Here is a 27,087-nt window from a genome sequence, read left to right as displayed (position 1 = left end):
CACTCAGAGAACTCAGAGAATTATAATGTAAATATAGATATGCATTTTAGGGAACAGATGAAACTGTAAACTCTATCTCATGGCTGGAATTTTTAAAGCAATATAAAAGAATTTGACTCACAGGCTTAAAAGAACTTTTTAAATTTAAAGGATCTTTTGTCTTCATCTCCTAGGTGACTTTGAAAAATGTAAGCTATAATTCTAACTCTTCATCCTCTGAACACTTCAGTGTGGGCTATCTTGGAGTGCAAAAACACAACATCTGTTTCAAATTAGTTCCAGTTGTGGGTACAGTTCTGGTGGAAAATGTATTTCAAGCAGCAATACAAGTTTTTGTGCCAGAATATATAGAATAGATTCACAATTCTAGCAAGAGATTTTGTACTTTACAATAAAAATTAGAAAAGTACCCTAGTTCTATGTGGAGTCAGAGGTGTAAATATAATGTATAAAGCCATTACACCAACAGATTTGAGGAAAACAAGGAGAGATGGGAAGGACGAGGGAGGTAGAGAGGGATGGAGAGACAGAGGATAAAGCAGTCTGAATTACTTTGTTTCAATATCAATCAATAAAAACATATAAGACCACATATAACTCCATCAGTTAGGAACCTTTTTTACCTTAATTCACACTCTGTATTACACTCCTCAAAGACACTTGGTACAGCAGGTATGAATTCACATCTTTGATCAGACACTACCACATGATCACTTTCACGTATACATGTCACTCTTCTTCTTCGAATACCTTGAAAAAGCACCAGAAGAAGTAAATAAAGGGCTAAATTAAGAGTGCCTTATGGATTCCATTCATCATTTGGGAATTTAACTGAGATACCCCATTAACACAAATTGCTGTATACAGCAGATTCTGCACAAACATGCTGCTTTGTGTAGCTCACTACATTCCAGGTGGAGAACAACCTTTTCCCAATCACCTGTTCCACCTCCCAGCTGTCGTACAGTGGTCTCACAGGGTATCAACTTTAGTAGACATACAATACCACCTTAATAGGACATATCAGATTTGATTCAACCTTTTCTTTTAATAAACTGCTCCTATGTTTCCAAATGTAGGTTTGAATATAGAATTGTACTGCATAAGTACTAAAAATAGCAAAAACAAAAATCAGAAGCTATACTGTCCTTAAAGGCTCTGTGCACTTAAAGTTTACTGAGGGTAACAAGTTTCTTCTTCACAAGTAAGGGTGAAAAGTAAGAGAACTTAAGACAACTCCCTTCCTAAATGCCATCAGATCTTTGGTTCTGGTGAAAAAAATACTTCACAGTACCTTGGCACATCCTGCTACAGTCTTGCCAGGGTCCATAAGGATCCCATGTAAACAGATCACTTCCATCTTCTATCGGGACACTGAATGAATAATGCACATCAGGGTTGTATAAATTCCCTACACACAAAACCTTGATTGAGATAAAATGATAGCTGTTTTTCAGTGAATTTGAACATAAAATTAAGAACATAATGATCATGTAGGAAATTTTCAGGCTTATGAAAAAAGTAAACATGCACCTGTAAGGTTAGTTCTTCTTCAACTCTATCAGTGCTGTTAATTCGTTCTATTGTATTGTTTGAACCACTGTACTCAAAAATGGCTCCTTGTATATTGATTTCTCTTTTTGACATGCTAACAACAAAATTTCCATTCAAGATAAAATTTCCATGGGTATCTGATAAAGCTGTAAGTGAAATAAAATATTGGAGATCTATTTAGTTAAAAGGTTCTATCAATAAAATCTCATCAACATGCAGTTCATGTAAAAAGTTGTATCAAACAGTTTCAAATTAATGAATTCGTTCCTAATCATCAGTAACTTTCACCTGAGCAGTTGTCATGGATATTCTCAGCCATGGATTTTCTCTACATTATAGTAATTTAATAATATTTGTTCTGCTGAAGGGCTGACTGAAGTCATGACTTTTAAATTTGGCTAGGTTCTGTTACTGTAGAAGGAAACAATAATTATTGGTATTTCTGCCCTATTCTACAGCCCACACCCTTGTATTTGCTACAGCTACTTCTACTGAACTAGGTTTTAAAACTAAACTTGAAAATAAAAATAAATTATGAGGCATTTATGATAGTAATTTAAGACAATGACCAATTTGCAATAATAAAGATGAAAAACAAGTTAAACATTTTTAAAATAAGGTAAAATTTGTAGTACAAGATGCTATTCAGGCATTGCTACATTTGAAATGGAAGCTAATGTCAGGGAGCGAGGGTTGTTTCTGTGTCCTGTGAGCTGCATGTGTAACAACTGGGCAACAGGTGACAAGGAAAACATTTTGAGAATTCTGAAGTTTGCTGGCTAGGATGACAATGGAAGAAGAGACAGAAGGTAAATATGCTTCAGTATTTTTTCAGGCACTTCAGATACAATGTAACTACTATGAAATAGAACAACCAAGATTTTTGGTAGGATGTACTCACGAATTCTTTGTTACCTACGCACACTTGCAAATCTATCAGCATGTGATGGCCTTTATACTCTTTATGTCCCAGACATAATAGAAAAAGAGAAATATGAGACAACTGATAAATTTGCTGATGGTCAGACTGCTTTGTTCATAAATGAAGTGTATGCTTCCAAGATTTAAAACAACAAATACCTACATTATTCCTGAGTTCACTTGTGGTGTTTCAATTAACATTGTGACAACAAAGTAAAAAATTGACAAAACGATGCAAGGCACTGTAATTCTTATTCTCTGATGAATGAACACACTCATCTAAGAATTAGAAACCTTAACAACATCTCACTGATGTTTTTGGAAAACTAGTATCTATAGAGAGACTCAGGCAAATGAAGATAAAAATAATTAGATATTTTCTCCAAAGTCTTTATCAGACTTCTCATAGTATACTCAATAATATATTCCCTGTCAAGAGCACAAAACTTATCCATCAATGTTGTACACACGAGGCTTTTACCAAGGTAGTTGTCATCTTCTGGTTTCCCTGAGTAGCTGTGCTGTCGAATATCAATATTTGTTGCTCCTTTGGGAATATTTACTACAACATTGTAACCTGCAAATTAATTATATACAAAGATGGTCAAGTATTAGTAAACATGAAAATATATTTTAACTTCATTCACAAAACCCTTCAGTGCACCAGACAACCAATGCTGAATGCCTTCACGTGTTACGAAGTGTTATGTTCTGTGTTCAGAAATGTGAATTCAATTCTTTACCACTGAGTTCAGTCGACTCAGAAAAATCCCTAGAGAGCAGAACTACTCTAGAAAGCAGTCAAGTATATCAAGAGGGACTCCGAAAACACTGTGACTGCTCAAAATTTAAACTTTTAAAGAAATCTGGGGAAGTCACTTAACATGAAATATCTCCATTCTCTGTTTACACAATTGAGGTAGCTTTTCTCTTCACAAGAGTATTTCAAGACAGCATGCTAAGGAATGAGTCTAAATACCAAAATATTGCAGCGTTGCAGGCCATATGCATAGGTAGATATAGCTGTTAAACTAGCCATGCCTGATCCACCTTCTCCTGCTTAAAATATTGAGTGCACACCCTTCAAAATACAAATGCTTCACAAATGAGTCATCACTTCTTGTAATATCTCATAGTACTATTATGGTAGCCTTGCCACCAGGTAACAAAATAAGGTGCATCAAGATTTATTTTTTTAAAAAGTTACTCTGCACATAAACCTAGGTTAAAAAGTCCAAACCTGTTTCTCACAGAAGCTAATCATGAACTCAAAACGATACCTGCAGCTAAGAAAAACTTAGTATGGCAAACATTGGAAACATAATAAATACAAACATGCAATCTGAGCTAATAATAAAAATTCTGATAATTTTTCCACCTATTTCACTGTGTTTAACAATATTACTGTGACTTTAGTTGATGCACCTCTGGGGGTAAAAATTTCAGTGCCAATACCCTTTTCATTTTGTACTGTGTTGACCGGGATAGAGTTAATTTTCTTCACAGCAGCTGGCATAGGGCTGTGTTTTGGATTTGTGCTGGAAAATGCTGACAATTCAGGGATGTTCTAGTTATTGCCAAGCAGAGCTTACACAGTCCAGTCCTTTTCTGCCTCTCACCCCACTCCACCAGCAAGGAGGCTGGAGGTGCACAAGGAGTTGTGAGGGGATACAGATAGACCTCAGCTGACCACAGGGATATCCCAGACCATATGGCATCATGCCGGGCACAAAAACTGGGGAAGAAAGGAAGAGGGGGTGTTCAGAGTAATGGCGTTTGTCTTCCCAATTCACTGTTATGCATGACAGAGCCCTGCTTTCCTGGCTGGACACCTGCCTGCCCATGGGAAGGGGAGAATCAATTCTTGCTTTGCTTTGTGTGTGGCGCTTTTGCTTTACCTATTAAACTGTCTTTATCTGAAACCATGAGTTTTCTCACTTTTATTGTTCCAGTTCTCTCTCCCATCCCACCGGGAGGCAGTGAGCGAGTGACTGGCTGTCTGGCTCCAGATGGGGTTAAGCCATGACAAATTTCATAATTCATTAACTTCCAAGTGCTTTTAATCTATTAAAACTATGCCATACATTTAAATGAAGATTTAATCTAATTACAGGTCCATCACATTTACCAGCTGGGGGCAGCACTGCAATTGCAAATTGACAAGCTGCATGCTCTGGATAAATACACGGTTTGGTCAATCTTTCAACATACTGGGAAGAAAACCAAAATACAGTTAAAAAAGCCCCTCATCTCACACACTGAAGACTTTGTGGTAAAAGAATGAAAGAAGAAAAAATATGGGAGGAAACTATAAACAAAGCTGCATGTTGTCAAGGATACAAGAAGAGAATAAATCACATACTAGGCCACTGAGAATGACCATCGTCCAGGAAATCCTCAGATACTCTAAATTGATGCAATAGTAATAGCCAACACAGTAATAATGTGCACACGATTAGATTACCATCTCTTAAAATGGAAGCCAAGTAAATTAGTATTTTGCTGTAATGAATTTTTGATTATTGCTTTACTACTGTTTACACAGTTACTGACAACATCATAACTGCATGAATATAAGCACACACCACAGGCTGCTATTGCCAATTTCAAATTCTGCCTTAGTAAAATGACTCATTTCGGTTTGAAAGGGAAATAAATGAAGTCAAAAGAAAAAGATCAAGTGCACATCAGCATACTTAGCTCATGATCCTAATTCAGAATTTTTTTGGAAAATAGTATTTCCTCAGACAATGCCTTCAGTCATTAGCCTAGGGATGTCTTAGACCTTCCATGGACACTGGAGTTTCAGTGTTCAGATAAGTACAATTTCTTGTTTGCATGGCTGTATTCCTATTTGAGCACACCTGAGTGATAATCCCACATGTTCAGCACACTGTTCCTTGGTATAACTCAGTATTATCTTTTATATGCTATAATTTCAATATTTTGAACATAATTTAAAGCATTCAAGTAACTATAAAACCAAATAATAACGCAAGGTTTTCCTCATCCCAAAACATGGGGGCTTTTTTCCCCTCCATCTTCAATATGAAGCAAGTAAGTCTGTGACAATAGAAAGCTGTTAAATAGCAGAGAGTGACAGTTTTGACCATATTTGCAAAATGGCAGTTTCACGTAATTGTCACTGGACTCGTAACAAATATGTGTACGACAAAATTCATGTGCTATCTATAAGCACCTTCTTAGGATAGACACAAGAAAAAATACATGTATTTGTATGGGAAGGGTGGCTGTATAATTTAAGATTTTTGATAATTTTTGATGAGTGTGAGTCCACTGCCAGGGAAGAAGAAAATCCAATAGGGTACTTGGCATACTTTCCTCTTCAGCAGCAAACCCTTTATTCTATGAGGATCCTATTTGGCAGCTCTCCAGGTATTATTTTCACTTTGCCTGTGGTCTCTTTCAACCAGTGAAGCAGCACGAAGGAGCCTCTAGGCTGATATTAACCTGGAGACTTCTGTCCTTATGTTCTATGTTCTAACTACTTAACTGCACTGCTATGCACATACAAGAGTCTCTCCATACTTCACAGAAAAGACTACTTATAGAAGAACTATCAGTAGCTCTATTAGAGAAACTAAATCAAATAAATAGGAAATACCAGGGTTATCCAGAAGTTTCTCATTTACTACCTGTCAATGAGGAGGAAAAAACATAAATATTGTTACCCCTGTTCTCTGGAAGAAGGAGGCTCACATTTCACAGGCTGTAATTTTCACTCTAGGAGAAAAGGAACCCCATCAGCTGCTCACAACACAAACTTCTTGCTATCTCTTTACACAGCCAAAATGAGACATTGGAATGTGTCCTTCAGCTGCTAAGTTTCAGACCAGAGAACGCAAAGTAAAAAGCAGGAAGCATTCATCCTTTTAAAGTACTTTTACCCTCATCATTTCTTTTATCCATGTCTTTGGCTTTGACCTTTCAGCAGATTGATTTTTTTTTTTCACTTGAATGGGTTAGTATGTCATAGTGTTTGCCTCTGCATCCTTGAGAGGGAATATGACTGAAAATCAAAGGTATTTTTTGTTGATAGAGACCCTAAAGAACATACACTGAAATCCCACTTCCTTAAATGTAAAGAATAATTTCTAAGCCATATTGAAGTGTGCATTAAGATTAAAAAAAAGGCAAAACAAACATACCATAATGAGCACTGTTGAAAGTACCCGCAAGTGTTTTACATGAAGAGTTATCACCACCACAGATTCCACATTTGTCTCTCCTTGCCTTTGAATTCAAAACATGATCACAGCCTGCTTGCTACAAAAAATAAAAATAATAAAAATAATAAAACCCTTTATCACTCAGCCCAATAGAAAACAACGAAAATAAGTAATGTAAGCTTCCCACTACTTCAAAATATTGTTGTTCACTGTATATATCTAGTCTTCCTTGGCAATTCATTAAACGCCTTTAATGGTTTTGGATTTTGCAATGTAAGGGCAAAACATAATGGTGCAATTCAAATACACTTAATATGTCAAGAGCTGTATAAGAATACATAACGGTACATAAAGATTTTGTATAAAAAATCAACATAGTGTATAAATTTAAATTCATGTTTACATTAAAATTCTAGGAATCCTAAAAGCAGTATGTATATGGCCATCAATTCATTTAAAGTCTGTCATTACTGAAAAGAAGCAAATGAATATATATAGACTATGCCGGTTAAACTAACATAAGAACAATTTTTGTTTATGTATCTTTACTTAAACTTCCGGGGTTTTTTTGAACTATGATAAACAGGACAAATCTCTGTCATTTCCTTTTTATTCAACAGTATAAAAATAAGCTATATTTTCTCCTCATCCTGAATTTACTCTGTTTCACTGCAATCAGCAAAACCTCAACAAAGCTTGATAAGAAAGTCTTGAATTGTTAAAATATAGTTCCTTGCTTCTCCCAACAAAATCTTGTGACAATGCCACAGCTGCTATTAAGCAAAGAGTGCTGAATTGACTCAAGGGTCAGTTCCTCCTGATTTTACAGTAAAATAGTAATTACATAATCTATCTACCCTTGGATTTTCTACTATTTTCTTCTTTGGTAGCAGAAATACAATGTTAGTAATCACACAGCATGCTTCTTTCCTCCCCTTATGCTAATTTTGGATCAGTTTCTCACTGCTCACTTGGACAATATTAACTTTCACCTATGACGCTTAATGAGGAAAGACTGTGGGTCTTCACATTCAACTATATGGTCCTCACTTAATTGCTTCCATTTCCAGATCTTTAATTTGATAGGAAATAAAATTAGCTTAAGTGAACTCACAACACCATATTTTCAGTAATGTTTATTGGTATTAATATCTACTTTATCACCTGTTGAAATTGATTTTAATAATTAATAAGTTTAGATTTAAATACCCTGCATAAGCCTTGAACACAAAGGTCATTGGTTTCTGCTCCACAGGGAGTACCATCAGCAACTCTGTCCTTCAGCTGATAGTAGGAAGTTGTTCCAGAAACTCGGCAAAAAAGTTTACAGCGATCTTTCATAGCAACTGGAAAGAAAATCCAAGAGGTTTCTTGTCTGTTTTAGAACTTTATTTCAGGTAACATTTTCATTGCATTAATTGAAAAGATGCGTAATTACTTACTACCACTGTATTTTGGAAGCCAGCGAACAGCAGAGGTAAGACCATTGATATTAAAGTGTTTGCCATCAAATTCAGAGCACTGCTGCTCCCGAAAATCTTTTTTGCCTTTTGGACATGAATCAGTATTGCATGACCGAAATTTCATCCTGCGGCCAACACAGTACTTTCCTCCATTTCTTGGCCTAAAATAAAGGTAAATGTAAAACACACTCATTTTCTAAAATTCCTGTTTTCCATGAAAAGTGGCCCAAGCCACTGATCTAAAGAGGAAAACCTCACACAGCATTCTGTCAGCTGTTACTGACTTACACACACACTCAACTTCCACTGTGCATTCATTTATACCCAAAATAAACCCAATCCTTGTAAGATACTATTGCTGAGGTAGGTGGTAATCTTGCTACTGATGTTTATTAATGCATTATTATTTTTACTTCTCTTACAGCTATAACTATTTTGCCTGGGAAAAACCATTATTAATTTTAATGCTTTTATCAATTTAGCTGAGATTACAGTCCTATTTTTACACAAGCAGCACCCCCCTCAGTAATTTGAAATTATTATTTTACAGAGTGACAAAGAAAGAAGACAATTACGAGCTGGTACAGTCTTTTCTGTAGTCCTAATACTGGTTTCACTTTGTTTGGATCAAAAGAATAAAAAGGGAAAATTGTGGAAAATACCTCATTTACTGTAAAGTCTAAAATACATTTTAACAGTTATAAACCCTTACACAAAGTAATTCAGTATTAGTATGTTTTGGGGGAAGAAAAAAAGAATAAATCAACAGCATATTGATACTATCAATTACTACAGACTGAAAGAGGCATTATCTAATGGCAATCTAGTCTACTGCCCCTTACATCAGAGAAAATAAAATAACCTGGGGCCATTTGATTGAAGTTTATTTATCCTACTGATAATATCAAGCTGACATGACTTCCTAGAAAAACTCTGAAATTACTCAGGCACCAGCCATGGTTCTGCTTCTGGACAAATTAAGGGTAAAGTTCTCCTTGACTTTTACTACAGAGAACAAAACCCACATGGAATTATTCATTCAATGTAATTTTCTAGTTACAAAGGTAAGTTGTAAATGACTCTGTAATAACCAGTGCTCCTTGTGGGACGTTACTGGTGGCGATGTTGTGGAAAAGCCTTAAATCAAAGCAAATCAAGTGTTTCACTGAAGAGATTAGTAGGAAAGACACATTATTTATTTTTGCAGTTCTTACTTCAAAGAAAGCATCTAATGTTTCAAGAAGCCTCAACAGTTAGAGTAAACCTAGAAAAAAAGACCCTGCCAAAAGAAGTTTTTAGAAACATCTATAAGAATGGATCATACTGTTGAAAGACATGAGTAATCTGAAAGTCTTCTGCATATTAGAGTCTGTAGACTAATCTCTTTCCAAACATGGCTGAAACAAGCATTTTTTACTGGTGCTTCACACTGATTTGCACAGCCCACAATACCTCCATTTTATTTTGAGCCAATCCATAATTTCTTAATATCTTCATTATGCACTAATTTAAAACACAATAAAAAACATACTCTGGTCGATTACACAGCCTGGTGGTGCTCTTGATTCCACCTCCACAAGTTCTTGAACACGAGCTATAAGGTCCCCATGGGCCCCACTCTCCATCTACAGGACGCAGCTCCATTTCTCTGCTCACGCAAATTCCATGGCGGCAGTGCTGCACAGTTGACAAACAAAATAATATCTATAATTCAAGTAAAAGGTTACTGTATATTTTAGGCATAAAAATAACAAGATTTAAGAGCTCACTATTCTTATCTGGATCTGGATATTTTCTAAAATGTTCAATTTCCTTTAAGGTAACTTACCCAGTAGTCATGTTTTTAAAAATGCTGTCTAGAGTTCTTTGATCACTAGGAAATCTATGCTGAATATATGGATGCTGAATATATATTTATCTTGTCACCTTATTCAAATATCTCTAAAATATCTTGAATTCCTGATAACATTTCCATGCATAAAGTTCAAAACTAGATTTACAACTGTCCTTTATGTACAAGATTTTTGGTTTAATTTGGAATTCATGCTGATACAAAAAGTGAAAAGTTATAACAAACCACCAAGAAAATCAGGGTGTTTTGAACATCTCAAAAGCTAACTATTTAGTGGGATTGTTTGGGCAAAGCAGACAAGCATTTAAGACCTTGATTATGTAAAGCAAGATGATGCTATAGATTCATTCTTGAACTCAGACTTTTACACCTATAACAAAAGGTGTAAAATATTTTATTTATATTTTACAAATTTTTATTTACAACTTACTTTACAAAGCTACTACAACTAAAATGGAATGAATAGTTAAATTTTAAAAACTAACAGGTAAAGAAATAATAATTCTTAGAGCAAGGTACTACATTGCAATGTCTTTTCTATTACTTTAGAGCTTATTCTTGGTGACGAACTACCTATTTCCAGTAGAAATTTACATAAAGGAGGAATTTTCATTTCATCTGCTGGGATTTACATTATTAAGAAGACAAAGATTGCAAGACTGTTTTGTTGTAGCCATGTCCACTATGAGACTTCACCACACTATAACAGTAAACTATTATTATTTATAGAAAGCTATTCTCTTTTTTTCCCCAGAAGCATCCATCTCTTGCTTCTAAGTATTTACTATCCCTGTTCCTGACTGTAAATATGTATCCACTTTAGTGGTTATTCAAGAAGTACATGACTAAGAAGTCTAAATGAGAATCTTATGATTGGTGTATGTGTGACTGTTCCCAAAAAAATCCGCAGGAATTGCCAGCACTAATCCTACTGATGACTTATGGCAGTTGGAATTCTAATTCACTTATATCCTTTAGAAAATCCCAAGCAGTGTATTTGATCACAACACAGTGCAATAGTTTACATACTGAAATAGAATATTTAAAAGATACTATAATTTCAAAACTATATATCTTGCTGACTTCTATGTGGATAACCTGTCAACTTTGTCCTTGACTTCAAACACCTTCTGAGGCATCAAAGACTGCCCTCATCTGAAGACAAGACAGTGGCCAGGTCTGAATACATGGGGTCAGTGCTCACACATAATAGAGAGAATTCTTCATTTGAGATGCCTATTTGCAGACTCAGGATTAGACTGTCCATGAATTAGGTTTGTTGTCAGGAGGGATTCTCCTAGTCATATTGACAGGGAGTGGCTAGTTCCATCTTTACCTGTAGTAAATACAGTATATGGATCAGTCACTAGAGCAGGTAATACCAACTCAACAGTTTATTTATCAAAATCCTTCTAGACTTTAAGGTAATTTGAGCCTGTTTTGTCTTGCAGAGAGGCAAAGCCTAAGCTTCAGAAATAACCAAGTCTCTGGCACATAATACAATTTAAGAACCTCTGATACACAAAAGATAAAATAATTCAAATATTACACCCCTTTTTTTTACAATTAATTTAAATGTTACATAGAATTTCTCAAAAGTTATTACAAATTTATTGTAGGAACTATAAAGTAACATAAATTTTGCTGAGCACACAAAAATTGTGTACAGTCTTTCTGAGTATAGCTGACTGGCACAAAACTCAAATCTTGTTCAGTGGTTTTATCACTGCCTAAAACAACTCCTAGATGCAACTTTTTCCTAATTAGTATATGCTTTTGTTACATTGATACTTATGTTCACATGATATTAACCATTTTGTTCTCAAAATAGGAATTTGTCACAGAATCAGATTATCTTCTCAGGCTTCTGCCTGAGTTCCTAATCCAACTTGATGATAAAATTGCCTTCCTGCATAATTCCTTGCCACACCAACTCTTGCATATAGGCAAGAGTGCATATCTTTTAAGCTCTGAATGCCTGAATATGATAATTCCAGGTGATTCTCAAACCCAAACCAAACACAGAACAAAAGCTAGATCTTGGCACATAACTGTGTAAGTGATTCAACCAATTGGTGAGATCAACACTTACTTGACACCAAGACTAATGCTTTAACTTAAAATCAAAAAGCCACCATTATTTCACTTCATACGAATTCTCACTGGAGTGCTTACTGTTAGTTTGTATTACTTTTTTTCAAGATGACCTTAGGGTACCTTTACATCCAAACCTTCTAGTACCTAACATCAAATCTCTAGCAAACAAAGGCAGGCTTTCTACATAGTCCAGCCATAAGCTAAATGACGAACATTAAGAACTTGCCTTTCCAAGGCTGTCCTTAGCATCTTAGGAAATAATTTTTTACACTATAGGCTGAAGAGTCTAAATCCCCCTCCACAAAATGAATACTGAATTCTAATATAGGACAGTGACCTAGCATTCAGGTTCTTCTTTCATCTAGAAAAACATTTACAGTAACTTGATGGGAGATTTCAAGAAAAGAGTTGTAAAATGAAATTTTATACCCACAACAGTATTATTTTGATCCATAAAAATTCAAAGCATATGCTCACATCTGGGATTTTAATAGCTTATTCAACAAACTTGTCTCAGCTATTATTCTGCTGCATTCCTACAGAAGCAACATGATGAAGTCACGGTAGAAAACTCCAGCACCAGACATGTTCCAGACGTTTCTCTGAGTTTGCTTGAATCATTGCTTCACTGAGAATACTATGATATACAGAGCTTTCATAAACTTAAATATAATTGCTTACAATTTTTTCCTATATTTTTAATGGTAAATATAGTGTATACATCATGTAAAGTGGGTATCACACATAATTCCAAACACGGATTGCAGCAAGTGGCAAGGCTGCTCTAGTCAAGATCAACAGTTGGTTTTCTGTCAAAAAACCTAGAAATTCTGACCCAAATCCACATCAAATTACTGTATCTTCAGAGATGAGAGGGAGGGTTAATGGTTCAAATTTGGAATCAATAAACCTATGGGTACCCAAATTTGTTTTTATTAATAATCTCCTTATAATAAGCACTTTGAGTCTTACCTATGGATTAACCTATGACTTGCTGAATTGATTTTGAGTGCTCCCAACTTATCTCTTACTGAACTTGCTAAATTTCCAGGAAAGCAACCTTGAAATAAATTATTAAAGCATTACTTGCCAGGCTATGCTCGATTTTGACTGAATCAAGGAGAGTGGTAGAGGCATGCAGAACAGGACTAGAGCTCCTCTGAAATCAAGCACATCCCAGACAGCCTGGAAAAGGACTCCAAATTCACTCTTATTGCCTATATGATCCAGACATACACATGGCTTTTGAAGACCTTGAGTCAAAGACTGACACACTGATGCTCAGTGTCTGAGGACGTAATTTCATGCATTGGAGCCCCATGTAGCCCTGCAGAAAAAGAGATGAACAGCTTTTCCTGACCCTGTTCCCAGACACCAACATGTTTTCACAGATATTACTGGTAGCTGCTGGTGCTTCTAAAAGGAAACAAGATGACTGAACACTTCAGTATGAGGAGAAAATGAGAAGGGCAAAGTGTTGCAAAAGTGGACACGATGGTCTGTATTTTGCTTGTCAAATATCAATTTTATTATTCTGAACTTTTTTTCCATTATAAAATAAAATCCAAACAGAGCTCTAAGAATGACTGTGAATAGCACAGGAAGAGAAATTTCTAGTGGATTGACTGCAGAAAAGGAAAATAGGTGTAGCTGGAATCACAAAACATAAAAACACTAAAAAGTGCTGCAGCACAAGATTCACTGTAACACATCTGGCCTGTAGCTTAAGGATGAGCATGAAGAGTCTCAAAGCAGATTCCAATCTTGGAGAACTGGGAAAGGAATATGAATCTTAGAAGTTACACAGATTCAGCACATGACCCCAATGAGCAGGGAGCAAAGATAAGAACACCCAGTCCGATGAATGTCAAATCCCTGTCCTTGCTGGCTGTAGCTATGTCTACAGAGTTCCCATTCATTCCCTTGAAAGAACGTACTGCTGCAGGCCTCTCTTCTGCCTACTCCAAATGAAGGCAAGGAAACCTTCTGCTGTACATCAAACTATATGTGCTCCCTGACTTCCTCCTATAAAATACATAATCCAGAAAGTGCATTTCTCGAGGAACCAAGATGAGAAGTGGGACCCTAAGGCATATAAAAGGAGCAAAACCAGAGCAGTTAATAAAACGAGCATACAAGGTAAAAGAAATGGAACTTGGAAAGACATCTAACTGAAGGTGTCACCACAGCATCTCAGGTCTTTATCTCTGTAGCATGGATTCTCAGATGAGTCTACATTATTACTCAAATGACACTACCTACAAAACACACACTATTTGAATTTTTTCAATGTTTCAACTTTTTCTTGCAAAAAGTCTGCATACTTTAACTCTCCCTTGAACCTTCTAATTTTTCTAAAATTATAGCTCATAGAAAAATATTTCACAGAAATTCCAGTTTAGAGAAAAAAATTATGGTTTGAGCCCATACTTTACACTGTTCTTACAGTTCAAAAGATCTGCTTCTGCTTTCCAGATGGTGAACATATTCCCTTATCACCCAACTGATAAAATCCACCTGATTTTTTTACACTTACTTTACATATATACACATAAAATGATTTATTCTTTCAGATTCAGCATCTTCATGTATTACATTCATGAGGTAGTCAAGCTTTGCAATAATAGTAATCAATAAATGGGTAGTTACGTACAACTGAAGAATAGCAAACATACTTCACAATTAGACAGGCACTTCTTTTACTGTCCAAAGCAATTCTTTGCTGATCTGCATCCCCATTCTCAGTCGTCCCAGTAACCCTGTCTTTTATGCCAAAAGGACTAGGATGAAATCTTAAATTACTTGATAGCCATTCTAGAGATTTTTAGATGCTAGCTCAATATACTTTACATATCTACAGTGAATAGAATTGATTAACATGTCTCTAAAACACAAACAGATACATGCTTTCCAATCCAACTGTTACTTGTATCATGTGAATTCCTTCTTGCTGTTAGAGAGATTTTTCCAAACTACTGGGACATTTGGTTTTTTTCAATGTTTAAGTAGCAAACTGCCATCATGCAGAACACTGGGATATCCCCAGGACGTGGAAAAGTTTGGGTCAGAATCATACAGCTACCTCCTACCTCTCCATTCCAATGCTCAAGAAATCCACAGAATACAGGCATATTTCTATATTCCACAAGAATCCAGGAAGGATCAGAGTGCAACCCTTTGAAGTGCCTCAAAAAATAATTATAAACCACTCACACTTTATTGGGTATGTTTGCTGTTATTTTCATAGCAATAAAGACTTGTTCTGAGAATGCCGCTCCTAGCAGATAGGTGGTGTCAAAAACTTTTCTTCTTTGGAGGCGGGTTTTTTTTGACTCAGATGTGCTTCACTAACTCCAACTGTCAGAGCAGTCCATAGAGCAAGATCCACTAATTGACATTTGAAATCTGAGCTTAAAAAATTGATACTAAAATAACAAATGCTTTAAATGGATATTTTCTGTATCCATCACAGCAATAATGTCGCAAATGCCAAATAACATTGATTTAGCATGCTGGCAAATATTAATTACAAGTAATAGCCACCATGTCTTATGCCCATTAACATCAGCACCAACTTGCAGTCTGAGCTTGAGAAAAGCTGCCCCTTAGTCAGGAACAGATGACAATTTGTCAGATTAATTAATTGCTCTTCTTCCTTACATCTTTCAGAGGTAATGACTGTAATTAGCTCTTTATTTCCTAGAGAAAAATGCTTCCACTGCACTAATTACATAAAATAGGTTTTTTGTATTCTTCTATAAAAGAAATCCTCTGATGTTGGCAAATTAGAGTCAATTTAACTGAAGATTACACATGATGTTTGCATAAAAGATGAACTTCCTTTCTGATGAGTGACTGAAAAATGGGTTAAACATTTCAACACCAACGGCATGCATAGGCTATAATCAAGCAAAACTTCCACTGCAGCCTTCAAGTCACTTTTTCTAATCTTGCAAGACAGAAAGAAGCCATTTGAGACAGTTTACCCCCTACATTTGTTATCCATTAAGACACTATTTCAAATTCCTCACTAACATTGTCGTACTAAACACAGAATCTGTTAAGATTAAACGTTATTGGGGGAAATTTAGAAATAACTGAGTAAAACATAGCAGCCTATTATACAAAGAAATTAAACTAGAGTTTTTAATCATCTTTGAACATATAAAATTATAAAAAAAATTAACATTTCTCCCACAGCCCCTAAAGCTGCCAAAGCACACTACTATATAAAAGCAGCTCAATGTAACAAACCACCCATACTTAAGAGAATCACTGTCATACCTGAGCATGTAAGAAATCTCAAATATTTATTCTCACAATACCCTGACAAGAAGAAAACACTTCTGTTTGCTGGTAGTGCAGTAAGACATGAAGAAGCCAAATACTAGACCAGTAAAGAACTTACACACCTAATTTCTGGTCACTGTCCAAACTACATACAAATCTAAAACTAAAAGCCTCAAATCTTCACTGGAAACTCGATACAACTAGCCTGCACCACTACATCTGTTTCTATCAAGGTTCTGTAAGTGCCTTGACTATACCTACTAATTAGATATTCATGACCCTTATGGACAGCCAAAGAAAGTTATATTGTCCAAGTTTACAGATTAGGATCTGCATTCAAAGACTTGCAAATGAGGAAGCAGTGAGTGGCACCCTCATCACCCAAACAGTCTTTACTAAATAAACCAATGAGCAACACAACTTCCACTTCTTTTTTTTTAATCTGTCAAAGCATTCAATCCATACTTCAAGCAGCCAGGTAGTCTTACACATTAGGGTATAAGTGAGAAGAGAGCTCCTGTTTTTAGCACTGAACAGATCCAAGTACCCTGAATTATGTTACAATAGGCAAGAGAGAAAATGAACACAAGTTATGTGTGGTTAAGGCACTTCCTGGAGTGAGTGAAGAGGTATTGACACACATAGTCTTGTTTTCTCTGAAACAGATACAATGCAGATACAAATAACTACTGAGACCAGATGCTAATCCAAAAACTCTTCTCTTTCCAAAAAAGCACACACCTGTACCTAAGTGACTCATACTTAATTTGTTCTGGTTCAATAAGCAGCCTCAACAAGACAAACTGGCAGAAACACACTTTAGAGATGTCATATTTCAGATAATCCAACTTTGGACACTACCAATCAGGAAAAAAACAACTTATTACACATGATCTGAACATTTCAAACAGAAGGAAAGATGTCAACTTTCCCCTGACTTCTTTCACCTATTTTCAACCAGTGCGGTATCTGTAAACTTTAATAATTACTCTGAACAGACAAACTGTGGGTTTTTATGTCACAAGATTACAGAACTAAGAGAAACTGCAGGTCAAGTCACACAATCAGTATTCTACAGGTGCAGTATTGCCACACAGCAAGCATTGATCTTTCGTACCTACATCCAAAACTGCAAGTACTGAGAAATAGAACAAGGCTTACCATTCCTACACCACAAACTGTTCCATCAGCCAAAGGCATGTGCTGAGTACGACAGCCCTTGTGAACACCTTCTGTACTTGTGCACCATAAGCGTTTGCACTGTTTCTAAAAAGAAAACCAGATTACTTTTGTTGCATCTGCAATACCATTTTAGACATTAGTTGTGATATTTGTATTTTCCCACACTGTGCAGGGCTTAGTGTTTGCTATTGTACTACTATTTTTCATAGATAAAACCCACAAAACCGAAATAGATTTTGCTTAAGGCCAAGCAGGAATGTGGACTATCTGAAACTGATCCCATCAGATTAATAGATAACTTCATTTTCTATTTCAGTAGAAAATTTAATATAAAAATATGTAAGAGGTTACGTTAATACTATGAAGCACAGTTTCCATATAATCCCTCAGAAAAAGACTCTTAAGTGAATTTAACAAGAATTAAATGCACTGACTAGAAAATTAAGCAGAAAACCTCATTTTCAAATTGCTAAAAGACTCTTAACAGACAACCCTTATGGATTACAAAATTTACAAAGCAGTCTTCAGTAACACCATCTTCAGGTCTTTGAAGCCCCCTTTACTTTTCCTTTAATGTTCTCATAAAGCCTGACTCTTCCAAAACAACATTTTACCTCACCAAAAAGCTCCACTTAATTCAGTCTGAATCTGAGCTTAAATGCTCTTCCTGTCCAAAAAGACATACAATAACGGTGGAGGAATTTCACAAGTTGGTCCAAAATCTAACTCTACATGACATCCTGACAGCAACAAATAAAGTCATAATGTTGTATTTGTGTTTATATTGCAATGGCCACATTAAGTTTTCAAAACACAACTTAAGTTTCAATATTAATCTAGTCAAGCTTTCTTTCCGTATCTCAGTTTTGTAGACAAAATATACACTCTGTCAGTCATGAAAATATTTTTTGACTCTGACAAAGTAGAGGGAATCTACATATTGGAACAAACATTCAGCAAAAATGTTTGAGATAGTTGATTCATTTTTAAATTTTAAGTTACTAAAAAGTATTGAAAAAAGCAGAGAAGCAAGACCTGCTAATGTGAGACTGCTAATGACCTATAATGCGAAAACATTTGCAAGAAGTGTTGAAATAAATCCCTTTCAGTTGTTGCAGCAAACCTTAACTTATGCAGCTTTAGATATTTTAAAGGAATTATCACATTCAGAGATACAGAAATCAAAATGAACGCATCCTACTTTTTATTGCTATACATTTCTCACATGCGACATTGCAATGCTGTCTACTGAACTCTTCCCCTTCAAAAGAATATAACCTGAAATTTTACTTATTTCAGGATAAAATTATTCCCAAACCAGTATTTTTCAGTTATTTTTTAGTATAGATTAAGCACAACTTTGGTTTTCACTCACCAGGTAAGGGCATACTTGTGACCCAATACCAAACGTAAGCTCACACTGCTTGTTGACATCATACACTGACCCAGGCAGCTGAGAGGAAAGATCGTACGTTCCTCCACTAGGTTTGTCTAGGAGGCATTCACCATAACCAGTACTGTTGTAAAACAGGAACAAAATGTGAATAAATCACTCTTACTTCATTGGGAACCTTCTCACTACTCACACAACATTCACAAGCATATCCCACTGGAGTTATGGGTTTGCATGACTACTTGCCTAAATAATGACTTTAATTGAAATTAATGAATAATTAAATGAACCAGGTCACTTGATTTTCCTTTTTTTTAATTTTGCATTTAGATCCACAAAACAAAGTTAAGTGGGGTTTTCTCTTATTTTTTAAAAAAGGAAAATAAAAGGTACTGCCTGAATTATACCCATCACTTATTTTTTACACAAAAACATTAGAAAATAAACGGTGCATATTCTAACTTACTAAAATAATACTAAATGTATTTTCAGTAAACAATAAACACTACATTTAAAAAAAAATAAAAATCTTCTAAGCTTTGCATGTTCAGTGCAACTTTAATGAAATCATAAATCACCGAAGAAGTTAAATACATGTATTTTTGTGGAGGACTGAGGCCCTGCAAGTATGTGCTTAAACCAAAGAACAACACAAAAACTATATAAAAAGCGATACCTTTAAAATACTTGTCAGAAATAAATGAAATTGGGAAGGAAAAAACAAAACAAACAAACCAAAAAAACCCCACTCTGAACCATAGCATTATATTGACACTCACTCAAGAAATTCAGTGATATATTTTTGACTGCATTTTGACCAGGTCCATGGACTTGTATGATAATTTAAAGTTGGAGCCATCACATGATATTGGTGTTTAATTCCAGATTCTTTACACTTAAAACTATCATCATGAGGCACATTAAACCTAAAAAGCAAAACAGATAAACTCCAAAACAAATTCAGCAATAATTAACTGAAACTCTCTTTGCTGTAGCAGCAAATGCTTGAGTTTTGAGTTTGAAAATGCCTTAAAATGTAATGGGACTCACTTAATACATCTATCTGACATTATGGCAATAGGTATCTTTAAAATGCCTTACATAATTATCTCCTTATCCAAATGCTCCTAGTTATATGGTGGTGGGTATAGGAAGAATTTTACAATTAATATAATTCTTCAGCTTACCAGAAAAATTCCAGTGTTTTAAGAGTATGCCACTTTAAGGAACAACCCATCTCCTCAACTGAATATACACGCCATGGCTGGTCTGTCCACAACATGCAACCCCAATAATCACATCATAACTCTTACTATTCAGTAACAAACACTACAGAGCACATCAATATCATACTTAATGCAACTAACACATCATCTTATGTTTATTATCTCAGTTCAAGTACCAAGACAATTAGCATGTGTCTAAGTGAACTTGCAGGCACATGAAAATGAACAAGCTAACTACTGAGCTCTGTAACGTCGTCGTTACCTACACTGTGGCATGCTCATGGAGCTAGAGTATAGCACCTTTCTGCCATCACTGATGAGGTATGCTTCATAAAATAAAATGCTGTCATCTCCTCTTATTTTTCAGTGTAATGTATTTCTCTTTGTGTTACTCTACTGTATTCTGAAAGGATCAAACACAAGGAAGAATATTTCTGTGTTATATTAACAATTGTCTTTTCTTAAAGGTAAATTCCTAACAGGGCTAGAATACAGTTGGAGTTAACAGGACTATGTTGCACTACCTAGGGTATGTCCCAGTGTCCCAACCAGTTCATACGGCAAAAGCACAGAATTAATCTCTTTGGACATTTTTTCCTAAAATTCAGGATACCAACCAAGTTATAAAATCCACAATTTCTTTATCTGGCTCACTTCAAGGGGCAAAAATGATAATTCTTCTAAAAGAACATCTCAGACTCCACCCTCTTACAAATGCAAAGCCCACTGCTGAAAATTGGTCGTATTTAAAGGAAGTTTAAAAAAAAATTACCTGCCAGGAAATAGGTACTTACACATGTCCAAGCTCATGTGCTATAGTAAAAGCAGCACTCAATCCATTTTCTTCACTTACAGAACAGCTGCGTAGTGGGTCACACATTGTACCTAGCTCTGCTAAACCTGCAAAATTGAATCCTTATATAAAAGCTTAAGAGAATGAATTTTCATGTATTGCCATGTATTAAAGTAAATACTATGGCACTCATGTTGAAAGTTGTGCCTCAAGTATGCAGCAAATTAACACAAAATGAACAACCACCTGGCACCAACATACATGCCAGGAGAGAACATCAATAAGAAATGAGAAACCATTGTTTTTGTCTGTGGGGCTTGAATTTTCTATATATTTTCTGACTTTTGCTAACAGATTTTTCTCCCTACACTGATATTCTCATACATTTTCTGTTATAAAATCATACTGATGAAAAAAGAATAACTCACCAAGAGTATCGCACTTCTCTCTAGCTCTGCAGATATCTTCCCTTGAAAGAAAAGATTGATTTCAAATCATTACAGCATATAAAAGAATGTTTTTAGAGTATTTCACTGTTGCTATACTAATTACAGCATTTGCAAATCTGATTCTCAATTTTTAATTGTACAATTTGTATTCTAGTGAAAGAAGTAATTTTAATTCACCAGACTAAGCACACAGTACTGCTTTTTATCTAGCATGCAAAGAACAAAAATTTATTATTTCTTTCTCTACCATGCAGAAGGTAGATCAAGTATGAAATGGTGCTGAAAAACATGCAGATTGCAGCATACTTTAAATTTGAACACTGGGTGGAAAACTTAGTGAAAAAGAAGAGTGAAAGAGAGACTATTCCAATGAATGAACATCAGAATACTCACTGAGATGATTTGTGTACAGGAAGAAAACATACTAATATTTATATGCTTTTCATTTTAAGCTTTTGATAGTTCTAATTATATCAGGGCTGTCAGGAGCTGTCTGTCACTGCATCCTTCAGCTGACTCCATTACATATAATACTCCTCCCCCATCACATACATGTACTATAGACAAAGACTTAATTTCCTTGCAACAATTTCAGATCTAATTAATTTCTATAATCTTTAATGCAAGGATCAACAGATGCTTATCTATCAACATAGTAATGTCAGTTATTGCTCACATATTGATAATCAGTGGTTTGTGAAGGGCAGGATAGATTCCCTTACCTATGAACAGTGTCAGTGGAATGGTTAAAAGATGATATTGTAAAAACGAAACTGAAGCATTTGTCTCACCTAGCTAAGTAATTGTGGCTATATTAGATACTGTACCTAGTGATGAGAACAGCAGTATCATGATGAGAAGGGTGAGTATCATCCAAAATGTTTTGTGCTTGCTGCCATAAGCAAAAATTACGAAGAGTGGTAGCTGCATTAAAAGTGATAGCTGGTCCTTCCTAAGCAAGAAATGGCCAAAAAAATCAAATAAGGGCTTTAATACTCATGCACTTGCACTTACTGCACTGTCATTTGTGCTGCTAACCTGCAAAGTAATGACTTGTGTAGGGAAAGAAAGTCAGCAGGACTCCACGTAAGAATTTCCTCAGCAGATTTGTTTGAAGGGTCAGATCTGAACTTAGCTACAAGTCGTCAGTCATAAGAACCTGTTATTCTAAACAATGTATGTGAGCATTTATCATGTGTTAAATATTAGAAAAATACAGTGACAAGAAGTTTATGATAAATAAATATAAAACCCATGTCTTTGAAAAGCATGTACTTCTACAATCTTAAAATATTACAGCTGTTAGGGCTGAAAGCCTGCCACTGAAACCCTCTATAAAAATGGTCATTTTCCTGCCATGTTTCCATGAGCATAACCACACTTCTACTAGTTCTGCCATAAGCTTTCATATACTGTCTGATTTATGTCAATATAGGTCAACTGGACATGCAAATAGAGAGACGGGAAAATAGAGGCATTAAGTACAGGTTCTGAGGTTAACATTGCATTTGACATTTTGTTTCCTATTTTAAAACAAAACTACATAGTTAAAGAAAATATTTTATATTTAAACTAGAAATAATTAAACTCTGTAATTGCAATGCAAATTAATGCATTTTGTTTCTTATGTAAGAATCAAATCTTTTAAATTTTTCTTTTTCTTACCTGTTCATTGTGAATTACAATTAATTTGACAATAACTATATTTATAAGATTTCCAATAGTTGAATCTTTATAGATTGCTGCAACCTAAAGAGAAAAAAAGAATATTAGAGCATTAAACTCACCTGGTAAACCATATCTCCTGTAATGAAACAAACAAACTACCAAAGAAAACGAAGCACTACACAGCAGGTATCTCATGCATCCAATTGTGCCTTCTACCCAAGGACATGGTGACAAAAAAAAGTTTCTCAGTTTTTAATACCTGAATAGCTTCAATTTTATATTCATTTCCAAACGACACTATGTTGAAATGCTAAGGTAAAAAGTACCCTTATTATACAGTTTACTGATAAAATAGTAAAAAAAAAAAAAAAAAAGTAATGTTACTGTGACTTGAGGTATAAGCTGGTTTATGTGAATGATTTGTAGAATCAATACCTGAATTATTAGAGAGTTGTAAAAAGCAGCTTTGAACAAATAAGTTTTTACCTTGCTTTTAATGGAAGCTGGACTGAGGTGTAAAACTGTATTGAAAATACACGACACATACAAAGGTATCCTTCCTCCCTCATAAAATTTGTATTTATATACCCAACAGGCATTTTTAGACAAAGTCTTGCAGACAGTAAAAATCATGAGTCAATTCTATACACCAAAGTGAACTACTTTGAAAGCTATTCTTCATAAAAGCAATAAAAAAGTTTATACGTTCTCAGTAACAGCTTCATATCTCATCCATATGAATTCTGGCTTAAAGCAGAAGTCAAATGACAGCCTTACATAAACAAGAGCTGCCACTAAACACAGAAGTACTGACTTTCCTTCCTTCAAGCTTGTGCTAAGGCTGCAGGCTACAAAAGTGATCAAGGAACTGATCCAGACGCAAATTTTTTTTTTTTTAATCATGTTATACTGCTCGATATGATCTCATTTCTGGTACAGTCTCCAACATAAGTGCTGACAGAGGGAAAGGGGAAGAAGAACAGACTTCTTTCAAAAGTCTTTTGAGCCACTTGAACTAGCTCAAATTGCTTGTGAAACCACAGCCTTGCAGTATATAAATTCTATTTACCTGAGATCAAGTAATCCTGCTAAAACTTGGAACTGACAGAGCACTGGCTCCCAGTTCATGCCCTACCTTCCTCTAAACTGGAGAGAACACAATGTGCAGCACCGTCCTCCATTCTTCTGTTGACAAACAAGTTGGAAATAGAGGATTCATTAAGGGTAGGGAAGGAGACAGAGTTTCAGAACCCATGTGCAGAACACATTTCAGAGCAGTACAGCTATTTGCTTATTTCCACATGGACTCCTTTCTTGGTTACTAACCAGAACGTATCCAATTATTCTTCTGTGGGAATAAGGAACATCTCTCTCAAATACACACTGAAGAGCTGAATCCAGTGGGCATGGACAAAATCAAAATCCTTTATAAAAGAAAAGGTATCCAAAATACTCAAGCACAATTTAGGCAGACCTTGAGTGGAATAAACCACCATTTTTCTAATATCAAAATTACTTTACTACAATCAAGCTCATAACATGTTTTTATACTTTGAGATCCACTTTGATAAACTTAGAAAGGATATTTCTGGATATTTATCCTCCCCACAGTCAAAGCATGTTCCTGTAGGAACCACTGTCTTACAATAACACAGTTATCACATCCATCTCAGCTCATGTAACTAACAGTGAGCAATTTCCTTCAATGGTCAGTTGAGAAGGAGAAGGGATGAACTGTTCTGTAGACATGACTATCTAGAGATATGTATTTAAACATATTTTCATACAAGACAGTAAGAGCAGCTATTTCATTTCTTCATCCCTTTACTATGGAAGAGAGACAAAATGTCTAATTTTCAGATGTATGAGGTTAAGGTAGATTAATTCCAGCCCAGCTCTTTCAAGTTTTATTTCTTTTTAGCAAAGAAGAAACAGCATATGGCATTCCAAACTCACGTCAGAGAGGAATCTGAAATGAGATCTGTGAGGATTTTTGGCATATTCCAAGGATTGGAAGACACTCGTTCCAAGGATTGATTCTCATACCATTTAAGCTGATATTAAGAGGCACTTACAACTGAGAATTTGTTACAGCATAAATCTGTACAAGAAGATGACGTGTATAGAATGAACAGAGACATCTTTCACTGGACATGGTTGTTGCTCTTGGCCTTGTAGACCATCATGAGATTCACATAGGCCCACTCCTCAATCCTGTCAAGGTCACTCTGGACGGTATCCCTTCCCTCAAGCAACTCAACTGAATCACTGAGCTTGGTGTCATCTGCAAACTTGCTCAGGGTGCACACAATTCAGCGTCATTGACAAAGATATTAAAAAGTATTGGTTCCAATATGGACCCTTGAGGAACACCATTCATTACTGGTTTCTGTTTGGACACTGAGCCATTGATAACTCTTTGGACTGGCCATCCAGTCAATTCCTTATCCATCTAACAGTCCATGCAGCAAACCCATATCTTTCCAATTTACTGACCAGATTGTAGAGGGAGGCTGTATTAAAAGCTTTACAGATGACCAGGCAGAGCTCTTTCCTTGTCCCTGATGCAGTTACTCCATCACAGAATGCCACTAGATAAGTCAGGAACATCTCTTCATTAACTTGTAAATCAGTCTAGTTAATGTCTGGTTTTGTAACAGAAAGCTCTGAAACTCAGGAAGCAGATGCATTTCACTGGCTGCAAGTAAAGAGCATGCAGGTCATCTGACGTAGTGACACAGTGAATAAAAACCAATACAAGATTTGTCCAGTACTGTAAGGCTATATATCAGGTAGAAGAGGCAAAGGGATTAAGAATTGAATGGGAGAGTTAACTAGGTTCAGCTAACACCAAATAATACCTGAGTGCCTAAACTGTGACTTTCAACCTTCAGTGCAAAATTAGCCTCCCTCTACTATAGTAGAAAGAATTTCTGGGTGATTAGAATAATCCAGGCAAGGAGTTGAGGCTGGAGCCTTCTTGTAATTAAAACTTAGCAGTTCTTGTACATGGCAGTACTTCTACAATCATGAACAAGAACTATTTATACTGTAATTGATGGGTGTTCCCTCATATACATTAATAGTTCCTTGAAAAAAGTCTTTTACTGCTGTGCAAGTGCTTTCTGTTGAGGTTATGCTGCTAACAAAATCTGGAAACATAGAGAAGGCAAAAAAACCAACACAAAACACAGAGCCAAGAGTCTTCCTTCCTGCCTGTTGACACAATGTCCACTTAAAAGACTGGAGCAAAAGTGTATCTTCAAAACCCAAAACCAGTTACTCATACCTCAGAGGAAATTCATTAGACTGAGTAAGTATATGAGAGGAAAATATCACATTGCATGCTGGAAAAGAATCTGTGGCAGGACTTTCAACACCGTATCTATGCTCCATCTGAATTATCTACTGGTTATCTCTCTGGAGAATAGCTGAGGATTGAAATGATGTCACGTAGATGCCAGAGGTCAGCAGCTCCTGCCAAAATCTGAAACATACCTGTTTCCACTGTGAGAAGAAGCAAGCTCATGCTAAATGTAAAATAACACTGCTTTCATTAACGCTATGTGTGAGTCAAAGTATGGATCCTTTGCCTCATGAGCACTTTCATGACCTCCAAACACTTAGTTATCACCACTACTTTCAAAAGATCAAACAGCAAGACTCTATGCTGATAACAAGATGCCCTTAGCAGCAAAGTTCAGTATATTCTCAGCCTGGTTGAACACATGAAGAGAAAAATCCTGAGAGCAGATAACCACAAAACAAACTTGAAGATTTACCTAAGGAACTGGGCAGACTAAAATAATCCACTGAGACTTGAAATGACAGAATGACACATGGAACTATCAAAGATCTGGAATATAAGATTCTTACTTTTAGTGAAAAAAAATTAAGAGGTAAGTATTCCCTGGTCCTGTATTCTAAGGATACTTCTCTCAATCATCTCTTATTGGAAGCATTCATGAAAAAGGATGATGAAATGGGAAAGGAATTTAATAGAATACAC

The 27,087-nt window shown here is 35.6% G+C and overlaps 1 protein-coding gene across 9 annotated transcripts in view; it reads right to left on the bottom strand.

Annotated features, from left to right (window-relative positions):
- The window catches only part of ADAMTS20 (ADAM metallopeptidase with thrombospondin type 1 motif 20), an 89,431-nt gene that overhangs the window by 39,148 nt on the left and 23,196 nt on the right, over nucleotides 1-27,087 (bottom strand). For 5 of the 9 annotated variants that reach the window (XM_042017950.1, XM_042017948.1, XM_042017953.1 and 2 more), the window contains exons 4-18: nucleotides 23,076-23,159; nucleotides 22,238-22,362; nucleotides 21,390-21,430; nucleotides 20,963-21,068; nucleotides 19,722-19,868; nucleotides 18,925-19,066; nucleotides 17,529-17,633; nucleotides 9,660-9,832; nucleotides 8,108-8,289; nucleotides 7,875-8,011; nucleotides 6,645-6,762; nucleotides 2,957-3,052; nucleotides 1,534-1,700; nucleotides 1,295-1,424; nucleotides 624-750 (exon numbers count right to left, since the gene is read on the bottom strand). In XM_042017950.1, the coding sequence (XP_041873884.1) occupies nucleotides 624-750; nucleotides 1,295-1,424; nucleotides 1,534-1,700; nucleotides 2,957-3,052; nucleotides 6,645-6,762; nucleotides 7,875-8,011; nucleotides 8,108-8,289; nucleotides 9,660-9,832; nucleotides 17,529-17,633; nucleotides 18,925-19,066; nucleotides 19,722-19,868; nucleotides 20,963-21,068; nucleotides 21,390-21,430; nucleotides 22,238-22,362; nucleotides 23,076-23,159 (1,880 nt within the window). Of the gene's footprint in view, nucleotides 1-623; nucleotides 751-1,294; nucleotides 1,425-1,533; nucleotides 1,701-2,956; nucleotides 3,053-6,644; nucleotides 6,763-7,874; nucleotides 8,012-8,107; nucleotides 8,290-9,659; nucleotides 9,833-17,528; nucleotides 17,634-18,924; nucleotides 19,067-19,721; nucleotides 19,869-20,434; nucleotides 20,566-20,962; nucleotides 21,069-21,389; nucleotides 21,431-22,237; nucleotides 22,363-23,075; nucleotides 23,160-27,087 lie in introns of those variants that run through there. The other 4 variants (XM_042017951.1, XM_042017949.1, XM_042017952.1 and 1 more) reach the window with 3 other exon arrangements.

Source organism: Corvus kubaryi, unplaced genomic scaffold (assembly GCF_017639235.1).
Source record: "Corvus kubaryi isolate FWS band 111438036 unplaced genomic scaffold, C.kubaryi_AGA036_p1.0 137, whole genome shotgun sequence".
Classification (NCBI taxonomy): domain Eukaryota; kingdom Metazoa; phylum Chordata; class Aves; order Passeriformes; family Corvidae; genus Corvus; species Corvus kubaryi.
This window is presented reverse-complemented; position numbering and strand designations above follow the sequence as displayed.